This window comes from Opisthorchis viverrini (genome assembly GCF_000715545.1).
Source record: "Opisthorchis viverrini unplaced genomic scaffold opera_v5_553, whole genome shotgun sequence".
In the NCBI taxonomy this organism is placed as follows: domain Eukaryota; kingdom Metazoa; phylum Platyhelminthes; class Trematoda; order Opisthorchiida; family Opisthorchiidae; genus Opisthorchis; species Opisthorchis viverrini.
In genome coordinates this window covers 73,913-84,534 of record NW_008752211.1, presented here as the reverse complement: position 1 = coordinate 84,534, position 10,622 = coordinate 73,913, and the positions used below count along the sequence as shown (strand labels likewise).

Genomic DNA, 10,622 nt, shown 5'->3' with positions numbered 1-10,622 from the left:
CGGCTGACAGGCCTTTTGTTTTGGACCTCACTGTGGAAGAGCTGCTCTTCGGTGTGCACCAGTCGCGGGAATATTCTGTCATCTGACCACGAGTGTAGGCTGTGATCTGAGTAGCACTAGCAGTGACGGAGATTCACTACATAACTTAAGGATGGTGTCGACACAGAGAACGGACCTGTCACTTCAGTTCGGCTGACCCTGCTGGTATGATAGAAGAATGATCCCCTCAAAGACGATGCCCGCATATTCTGAATTTTGGAGACAGACGGATGAAACAGTTCTGGTTAATAGTAAGGAGATGAATAATACTACCATGGCCAGCTACCACTAGCGAAAGGTATGGTTAAACCCCACTGGAAGATGGTACCACACTGAGACTGAAAAAAAAATGAAAATTGCATACATATTGTATGGACCTGATAAGTGAATTCGTCAATGCACCAGTCCGCCTGATGACCACGCGAATAACATATTCAGCTCAGGATGCTACCACGTGTTTGTGGAGCAAACATGACAAGGGTATGCTTAAGCCCTGGGGTGTGGGATTGTACAAATCCTCAACTTGTATGGATGTAACATGCTACTGATGAGATTGCGTAGAGCTGTTCGACAACCCACGACCGATCTCGTCATTCTTGGGGCTCATTAGTTAGAGGTAGTCCCCGAGTTTCTGTTAGCCTCATGTGCACTAAATTTGTAAAACGATAGGGTTTTCGGGCCAAATAATTGCCCACTAGAGCCCGATACCGTAATTGATGCGCGCGGCAGCATAAGAAGTGAGAGATTTATGCCTTATTCCCTGCATCCTAAGGTTAGACCAACCCCACGAAGCCGAGCAGATTAGACTTCTAAATCATTGTCAGCGGATAGGGTCCATCAGGAAAAACTTATCAGCCACTGTCTCGTGGGTTACATTTGTGACTCGGAGTTCGCCGTTGCGAAATTCCGGTATAGAAATTCACACTGCGTAGCCTGATGGCTACCAAGTGCAGGTCACTCTCGCGACCCTAATTGGATCCCATGGCTATATGCCACCGATAGAATCGTTCCTTCTGGGGCATACGACTCAATTCCGATCACGAGCACACCTGATAATTTGCCTTTCTTCAGATCCTTACAAGTCACCCAGAGGGATAGCTGTTTCCGGAGAATCACAACAATTCAGTAGCATCGATCTCAGCTACCTCGACTACTCCCTACAGTAAACCAGCACTGTACTGTTGCGAGCAAGTAGAACCATTGTAAAATGCGAAAGGACCTGTGCTAAGGTGGACAAAGAACGTTCAAACAATTACTGTTGACCTGTTCACTGGGCTGCATCGCAGAAGATTCATCGTCATTCGAGCTGGTATAGCCAGCTGAAAGTAGCTAATATCTCCAACGTGATTGGCTGACAAGGAGTTCGTTCTCTTGCTGCCGATTGGTCCGTTCTGTGTCTGTGGGCAAGCCTGTTTGTTCGGTTCAACTGGTGTGCAGTGAGTGCACAGGAAGCCATGACCAGATCTGCGTTCGACCATCTTGAATGCATAGTTCACAGCTTCATGAGCCGGAGTGAACTGAGTCCTAGTGAAAGAATGTCCACCGCACATAGAATATTTCCACATTGGCGGACCGTGAACACTCCTAAACGCAGGGCTTTTAAATCTCAAAGACATTTGGATTCGAATCATCCTGCTATTCCAAAAGATGCTCCTAACTATTTTGTACCATGTTCCCAACTGTTCTGGAAATACGGAGAGTAGAAGAAACACCAGGTATGAAATTCAAACAAAATCGCCCGGGACTGTGGGTGCTAAACAGCTCCCGAGTTGTATTGTCGCATCGTCCATATCGAATTGGTCTGGTCTAAATCACCGACGAAAATTCCACAGAACAGCAATGCTAAAAACACTTGGAAAACAAGCGGTGGTCGACGAAGGACTCTCAACATTAGAGTACACTTTATACCCAGACTGAACAGGCAATCAAGAATTGTGTCTTAAGGACTGAGGCGTCCTGATTGCACGCTCACGACTGACGCTGAACTCAATGTGATGGGTGAAGGAGCTGGTCTTTGAGAAGTGCCTAGTTGAAGCTACAGTATCGCATGAACTTTGAGGTCAACATCATACTAGTAGCAAAAGTACAATGAGCGCAACCTGCATCCGAGGAGGTGAAGTGTGGTAAATATCTTTCAAAACAGAATCAACAGCGCGTGGAACAGATGCGGAGTACTGCCAGGTCGCCAAAATCCCCAGGAGTAAGGGGACCTTCAAGTTCTGGTCTTTATTCATGGTATGGATATCTTGTCAGCAGGAGCCGAAACGATGGCAGACAGCCCGATCAGCGGTGGCATTCGAGACACAGTGGCTTTCAGAACAAAAGTCAAGGGGAACAAGCGACCCACCCTAGTTTTATCCGCCCCGAGTTAGTTAGTGAACGTTTGGAAAATCTGTGCAATAGGTGCCAGGATGGTATTCAGTTTGATGCGCCTTCAGTCCCCTCTTCCAGATTATCAACTCACTTGTGCAACTCGAACAGTGTGCGCAGCCGGCTCAAATGCTCCTTAATCCAGCGCGGGTATGGCATCTCTGATGATAAAAGATCTCTGACGATAGATCGGGCCGTCAAAGAAAGATGATCTACGAAATGCCATCAGTCCGAGTGAGCTGCTGAAAAGCAACAGTCCTCAAAGCACTGGCTATTATCGGCCATTATCTGAGCGGGTAGACGAACGAATGAGATTACAACAGGGCTGAGTGGCGCTAAACTATTAGGAGAACCAGCTCCGAATGCAACGGGACTACGTAACAGCCGATGGAATAACTGTTTTTTGTTGAGACAGATTTCATTGGTTGTTCTTCACTCGTCCTTGACAGATGAGTTGTATTCTTAGTATCACTTTTGACCGCTTGTACGCGACAATGATCAATAGATCAGCCGGTTCTGGTTTGGCCAAGCGCACCAGGCAATCAAGCGGCTATACAGACAGGGGTTCACGGTAATAAGAATGCATTAAGGAGACTGTGGTCCACAACATGAACAGTTCTCATGTCCTGAAAAATAACGGCTTCGTGAAGCTATTGGACTGGTTCATTCACGGCCCTTACCTTAACCCCGATCGGTTCACTCCAACAAATAAAGTTAGCCTGAATTGGTTACGTTTGACTTGTCATAAAAATGCGAAGTCTGCGCGTGGTGAAATTACGAATTATTCCTAAATCTAGCCAATGTAAATTTGGTGGTGGTAGCGCTGTTGAAGAGGATTAGGTGACAAAACAACCTGCGCTGCATTGTTCGGTGCAATCGGAGTACGTAGGCGAGAGTTGTCTCGAGTTGGCCAGTTCTATTCGACCACTGCCTCGACAATTCACAAACACGCTTAATATGGATGGTCGCGTCTGTGGAAGTGAGTCGGAGGCGCCTTGCATATAAGCCACTATCGATCGGAAAAGTGACTCCAGATTATATGTGGCCGATAGAAGCCAATCTACTCAAAGTATTTGGGATAAGTAGTACAGCCTCACACAGAGCAATTTCTACATGGTATTGTTCAATAGGTGTTGTAACACTGGACATACCATACTTCAATACAATGATATATTTTTAGCTAAACAATGCTCCCCCACCTCCGGTCACGGGATCTCCGACGGCACAAGTCTCCACAAAGTTCCGATAACGGTCATTCATTGTATAAGTAGGAATAAGATGCATACAGTAATAATAATACTAACAATAGTAGTAGTGTTGGTGGTGGGAATAGCAGCATTAATAAGAATAATGATGGCAAGAAAACAAGCAGTGATGTACAAATGGGCATGTTGAGTGTGTGTGTGTGTGTAGGTGACGCCAATGGAGCCTCGAAAAACACGCAAGGAGAGCAGAGCAAGCAAGGACAATCTCTACCAAGAATCGGAAACATTGCTGACTGGCAAAGACGGCTCGATAGCTGCCTGAGTATCAATCACAAAATGGAGAAACCGAGGTCACGGTGATATTGGGCTACTCACATAAAAGAAGTCAAGTGATCAAAAAACAATCCGAGATGGATTATTTGAATAAAGCGCTTGACAGGCTGTGAACCATCACTAAGTTATTGATAAAACCAACATTTTTTCTGGGAATCAAACGAAAAATACGCAGTCATGATAGCGGGGGGATGAACAAAACAAGAAGCGCGTTCGTTTGTAAAAGAAACAACAGAAAAACAACGAAAACAGCAACAGCGGAACCTGAGTCGATTCTGAGCCCGAGAATGAGGTCTACACAGACACTGTGGTGTATGAGGACGGGATACAGGTGAAAACCGACGGGAAATCCTGTGGTGGTGGGGGGGAGGGTGGTGTGCACCAAATCCGATAGACACCACTGACCTGACTCTTCGGTGAAGTGAAGAACAAGATCTGGGTGGGGGTTTAGTAGAACCGGAGGTGTTGTGTGGGTAGTCCAAGAACGCTCCGTGGGTGTAGCGGCAACCACAGGATACAAAATAAGAAATAATGGCAAGACAACCGGCGCAACTAAACTAATCGTGGTAACCTTGAATTTGTGAAGGTAAAACAGGTCTGGGATGAAAACTGGTCGAACCTGAAGAGCGAGATAATGACAACTGTACCTGGGCTTGTAGTGTTGGAGTATGCGGACCGAGCGACCGACCAAACGATCCCTCGACCTCCAACCACTCAACTCAGAAAACAGTGTGTGTGTACACAGACAAAGAGTGGCGCTTCAGACTCAGCCATCAGAGGGACATTGCAGCCAGAAAACAATGAATGATTTGGAAATCGTAAATACAACATTCACTTGGGTCAATTGTAACGCTCTGAATCGAACCCAGATCGTACGCAGTATCGTTAATTGCAACAGAGAAAAGAGAACAAGGGTTGCATCACGGATAATAACACTGCCCGGATGGCGGTACGATATTCAGACGCAGAATGTGGTGGTTTCGATGCAAGTCTTTATGTTATCCAGTGAGAGAAAAGCGAAGAGAAAGGATGACGAAAGACGTAGGCAGGAGCGGTAGCAACTTGTGTTCCAGCTATTGGACAAACAAACACAGCACACGCGCTCGGCAACATAGAACGAGGAAAAAGCTGAGGACAAGGTAGGCGTGAAGCAGGAGGGGTCAGGTGGGACGGACCTACACAGATAGACAAACAAGGATAAAATGATGGCCACAGAGACACTAATCCGACAGTAGGCAACAATACACCCCACACGCGTGTGTGTGTGTGTGTAAGGAGGATCAGGGAAGGCGGAGTAAACTTGTATGTGAATGTGAACAAGTGAGAGACAGGAGCAAATGACTGCGGATCTATGATGTATGGCGAGACGACGGTGCGCGAGGGGTGAGAAAGGGAAACGAGCGCAAAATGTCAAGTATGCACAAAATCAGCTCAGCTCAGCTCGGCGCGCTCCGCGTTCAGCTCACAGACGTGCATGGGTGATCGGGAGAGCCCATTTGACTGAGAACACGATCCAGCCATTGCAAAGGGCCGTTGAGATGAATTTCGATCCAACACGGTGTGCTTGTAACTGTCTGCCGCCTGAGAATAGAGAGGGAGGTGTGTGGATAGGGTGATGGACGGACATAGGTATCATACGAATCTGAGACGTGTCTGTTGGGTTGGAACAGGTGGACTGCTTGGCTTGACAAGTAGCCAAACAAAATCGGAACAAATGAACAAACAAACAAACAACAAACAAACAGGACACGATGGAGGTAAGCAACGGGCTAAAAAACAACTGGTCCTGTGCCTTCAGGTGAGGAGACCGTTCTCCGCTAGATAAGGTTGACAACTACACCTCGCTTAACGTGATGAAGGTTGACAAGTGGCCAACACTGGACGACAGTCTGGATCGATAGAACATGCTAAAGGTAAGATCACATTGTATTGATGGCCGACATCGATAACCGCATCGCATACATCTCCCAATGTGAAGACATCGGGAAAACCGGAGGTCACGATTCGCAGCGATAAGCACTGCATTGTCGATGCGCAAAGTTCTACTAGAGGGGAGTCAATGGGGCAATTTCTAACTAATTGTCTGCCAATCCGAAGTCGGTATTCGCTACTTTTGCCCCATGAGTGTTCAGGTGTGTGAGGGGCCTATGCACAGAAAAAGTTGATCGGACAGCGGGGTAGCGGATATCCAACTGGCTTGATTAGGGGTCAGTTGCGAAGGGTGTTGGCACTGGTAGCGAAACCCAACAGGGACTGCTGTTACTCCATATAAACCAGGGACTTCGGAGGTCATTCGAAGGATTCTAAACACAGCTAACATAAGAGTAGCTTTCCACTCTGCGCTCTGCACTGATGCAATTGGAGGATCGCTTTCCGGCAAAAGAACTAGGGATTATGTCTGCAAGATCAACTATGACGACTGCATTAAGGTCTACATAGGATAGGCGGTCAGGGAACTTCACACCAGAATCGGAGAGCACAGCCCCCGAGAAACGCAGTGGAATATCGAGCGTTGCTGAAAAACTCAGCAACGGCGGGAGACGCACTGGACAGAAAAAAGCTTTGGAAAATGTTGAAGTTTTGAGGTGGGTACTACGATCCAGTGTCAATACAACAGAAGGCCTAAAACTGGCGTGTGGAGAACGGTTGTGGACCGTGTTGGTATGCGGTTATCGGAGGGAGTCACCAACACAAGTAGCTTAGATCTGAATTGCATTTAATCTCATCCACGTTCCCTTCACAAACTAAACTCACAGACCTACAAAGACCAACAAAATCTATCAGTGACACCCAAAATGAATAGTCAATTGAAACACCTTGAAATGGAAGGTCTCAAAACTAATTTGAAACTCCCACAAACTACCGACCGTATGATTTTGACAACCATAATAAGCGACAAGACCCTGTAAGTGACATTTCACAGGGGTCTAGTGTGCTAAGCTGGAGTGGTTTCACTGATTGGCCCTCAGTCTGCCTTAAAACTTGGTGACCTGCTCACTTGGCCTGATGAAGCTTTTGTGTCAAAAGCGAGACGTTGTCCGGTTAAAGACCACCGATCGTTTACCAAGGCCGTCTGAAATGAAAGCCAATGGTCATCGGGTGATGAGAACAACAAGGAATACCAGTCATGTTGCCCCGCTGTGAGGAACTCGAATTGTGGGCGACATGCAATAGTGCATTAAGAAGTTGATCCATGCTGAAAAGTCGGGAGGCATTGTGCATCCTCGTTGGGATTCATCAGCAGTGTGCAGACCACGGAACTCCAGGAAGTCGCGAACCCGCGACCTTCCGGGCAGTAGTTGGAACACTGAACCATGGGCCGTTCGTGCCCGGGTGCACAACGTAAGACCGGCAGTTTCTGAAAGGGGAGCCAACTGACCTTAGTTCTTGCAGAACAGCCTATATTTAGAAGATGGATGATTTACGGGTTGAGCCTAATAGGTGCATTTTCGAAGCAACAGTGGTGAGGATAGCGAACTAAGTGGTACTTTTTTTCATTATTTGATACGAGGAGTTGTAGTGTCCCAGCCTATGCGTACTTTCTGTGAGATATAAGTCCAGGTAAGAAAATATGGTGAGCCCATCATCTGAATCAATCAAACCGCTTCTTCCTCACACAACCCTACATCTTCGATATAAAAGATGTCCCGAAATTGACAAAATCGGTGCACCCCTTCTCCTGATGAGTATATTCGGAGGGGGGGCACGTTCGCAGTTCTAGTCCCGAAGCAAAAGTGCAACTGCAGGATTAAAATCCCGTTCATGCGTCCCGAACGTCGAACCGAGGCGCCCAATGAATCCCACGGATGTGTTGTTCTAACTAACTCTTCAAGGGTTCCGACTACTCACAGCTTAATAAAGTTGGAGATCTCTCATGTTCGGAGAGGTCCCAGAATACCTCGCACGTAAAAGTACCCAAACTCTTATCCGTAGTTCCCAAATAGACGTACCGGTAGCCATACCACAAAAAAATACGTTTCGACAAGCCGGCCGCACCGAGCGGGAGCAGTCGAGGATTTGAATTGTATGATGTGATGAAGATCGTCCCAAAGGGCCCCATCCCGACCTCGAATTCTTGTCAACCGTAAGTCCAGGGAAACTCAGTGGTCCCCCATGCATGCGATCCGATCAGTCTTTCGAACCGCCAAAGGGGACATTACCCACGCTACAACACAGCAAACGCACGCTGAAACGTGGAACATGCCCAGAGTACTCCTTAGTTCCTGAAGAGACTCATGTGGCGATACAATGTCGCCGAGTTGAACGTGGCGGAGTACTTGACATAACACGGCTGCTCGTAGTCACGACAACAATGTTCAAACCTCTCGGGGTACAGCAGTGCTCGCTGTCAATTGTGATGACATAGTGCGTCAACCTATTGATTCACAATAGAGCGACATTTATCGCCTATGCGTTCCATGTATCAAACATGCCACACGTCGCTGAAAGGGCAATGAAATATGTACCGAATGGAACTGCGGAATCCCTTCTTACGGATAGATCACGTGGATAAAATGAATCAGAGGATACTAATAAGATCAATAAGTAACTCACCGATAGTCCGCACCCCATCCCTTGACAAAGCTCATTCGTATCGTGCACATGTTGGTGAGCGAATAGACCGCTTCAAATCCGCGTGTCACGCTCTCGGTGAGCAGATTTGCGAACTCTTGGTTGTTGAAAATTTTCAAATTGCAACCAGGTGGGATTTTGCACACGGTGGCCAAGTGCCAATTGTACATGTGGTTACAATTTGGGGATTGGACAAATATGGCGCTGTCACTGAGACACTCAGCGAATACCTCACCACCGATGTAGTACAACTTCACGCCTCGACCTGTGTGATCGCAAATGGGAGGTGGAATGAACAGTCAAGCAAAGTTCAACAGAGCTCATTCGCTGAAGAAAGGTTGAGAATCGGAAAAAAGAACAACCGTTTCTCCCGGCTAATCGGATAGAAAGTTGGTTGAAGAACACGCTCGCTAGTTCACAGGTGATCATAAATATCAGCGAAAACTGCGGTAGGCACTGCGTATGATTGCATTGTTCTCTATCGTATTGATGAAATGTTTGGTAAACAGAGCAATGGTTGTCCCCGTTTTCAACATCACCGACACACCAGCCGCCAGAATTGCAAGCGGCACACGAAAATGTGCAAAGAACTGGGTCAAACGGACGTTCCAAATCAAGACCACGGAAGAAAGGACCACACAAAATCAAGACAATTTGAGTTGGATGTGGAGGTGCGGTGTGACCAACTGTTGTGTCTTAAATCGATTAAAAGGAAAAGAGAGGGTGTTGCTGTGTAAAATTCTCACCTAAGATCGGAAATCGCCAGACGGTGAAGCACGTTTAATCCTGACTAGGGGAACCAACCTGGCAAGTGTTCAGCCTGGCGGTTGCAGGTCACCAATTTCCCCAAGGCTAACTGTGATTCTGTGCAAAACAAGCAACGCACTACAGCATTCATAAAGTGTCAAAATAAAACCACCACACTACCACGGTTTCCTTCGAATCGTTGGACTCCTGACAAGACATCGAAACTAGCTCGAGAAGCAAAATTTGGGTTCCGATCAGTAATTTCAGGCCTCAATCACTCAGCGAAGGATGGAACGGACACATCATCGATTGAAGCCCCAAAGTGTGGTTAGTACGTTAACCACGCTGCACACGTCCCAGTGTTCAGATGTCGATTAACTTCACATCTGCCACACAGCGGACAATGGCGCGAACCAGCAACACGAAACTGCCCCGGGGAAATGGTCAGATGTGGGTTCCGTCGCGTTCGCTTACTAGGCATTCCAGTATTCACATTGATGCTATTTAATACGTTTACATTCTATCATGACCAAGTTCGTTTTAACGAGGCATCGGAGAGGGCTGGAAACATGAAACGAGGACGGAGACGGGGCAAAAAAACAGGAGAGGAAAAACAGAGGACCAGAAGGAGGCCAATCGAGAAAGACGGCTGTGACAGACATGGTGGATTGATTACGACATGCGGTTGGGACAAGGATCTGGTCATGATGCTCGTTTGAAAAGCCTCTCTTTGCTTTCACCTATCGCAGTTGTCCGTCCCAAAAATTATCCCAATGTTCAGTGCTTGCGGGTCTTCAGTAATCAACTTTTCCTACCTCCTAACTGTATACACGTACTGCAAACTGGCAAATTTTGGTCAATAACCAGTAGGATAGGCAGCACCGAAGAAATCTGTCAGATTTGGCTTATTCGAGCAGCGAAAATGAGACGTCTTCAGGTGTTTGACAATCGTTGTCTCAGAACCACGGCTCGTGTGGGTTGGTGTCGGCGAAACCGTAACGAGACAGTTAGAAAGCGCAGTTTCGGTTTCCAACGGGTACTTCCATTGAAGAATGTGTCCGGAACCAGAAGCTGCGTTGGTTTGGACATGTTTTACGCATGCCGAACCATCGTTTGCCGAAGAGAGTGCTGTATTTCCGTGTCCAGTTCAGAGTGGCGTAAACAGAGAGGTGGTCAATCCTTGACTTGGCAGAGGAATATGAAGAAGATCACCAAACGCTTGGGTGCTGTCGGTGCTACTCGCCTTCCAGGATGGGGACCGCGTGATCCTCATTGTGCCTGGTTGGAGACACTACAAGATATGGCTGCCAACCGATGTCAGTGGCGTTCTTGTTGTCAGTTTCTATCCAGATTGCC

The 10,622-nt window shown here is 47.2% G+C and overlaps 3 protein-coding genes across 3 annotated transcripts in view; 2 read left to right on the top strand and 1 right to left on the bottom strand.

The window, feature by feature from the left end:
- Nucleotides 1–3,658: 3,658 nt before the first annotated feature.
- Nucleotides 3,659–10,622, bottom strand: part of T265_11677 (hypothetical protein) — a gene marked incomplete at both ends in the record, with an annotated part of 68,475 nt that continues 61,511 nt past the window's right edge. The window contains 2 exons of the mRNA XM_009178390.1: nucleotides 3,659–5,528; nucleotides 8,502–8,784. Of these exons, the coding sequence (XP_009176654.1) occupies nucleotides 5,405–5,528; nucleotides 8,502–8,784 (407 nt within the window). The remainder of the gene's footprint in view (nucleotides 5,529–8,501; nucleotides 8,785–10,622) is intronic.
- On the top strand, nucleotides 8,065–8,313 carry T265_11680 (hypothetical protein; the record flags this gene model as incomplete). Its single annotated transcript, XM_009178394.1, has 1 exon — nucleotides 8,065–8,313. One exon carries the CDS (start codon nucleotides 8,065–8,067, stop codon nucleotides 8,311–8,313), a length of 249 nt encoding a protein of 82 aa, XP_009176658.1.
- T265_11679 (hypothetical protein) overlaps nucleotides 9,946–10,622 on the top strand; it is a gene marked incomplete at both ends in the record, with an annotated part of 13,081 nt that continues 12,404 nt past the window's right edge. The window contains one exon of the mRNA XM_009178393.1: nucleotides 9,946–10,582. Coding sequence (XP_009176657.1) covers nucleotides 9,946–10,582 — 637 coding nt within the window. The remainder of the gene's footprint in view (nucleotides 10,583–10,622) is intronic.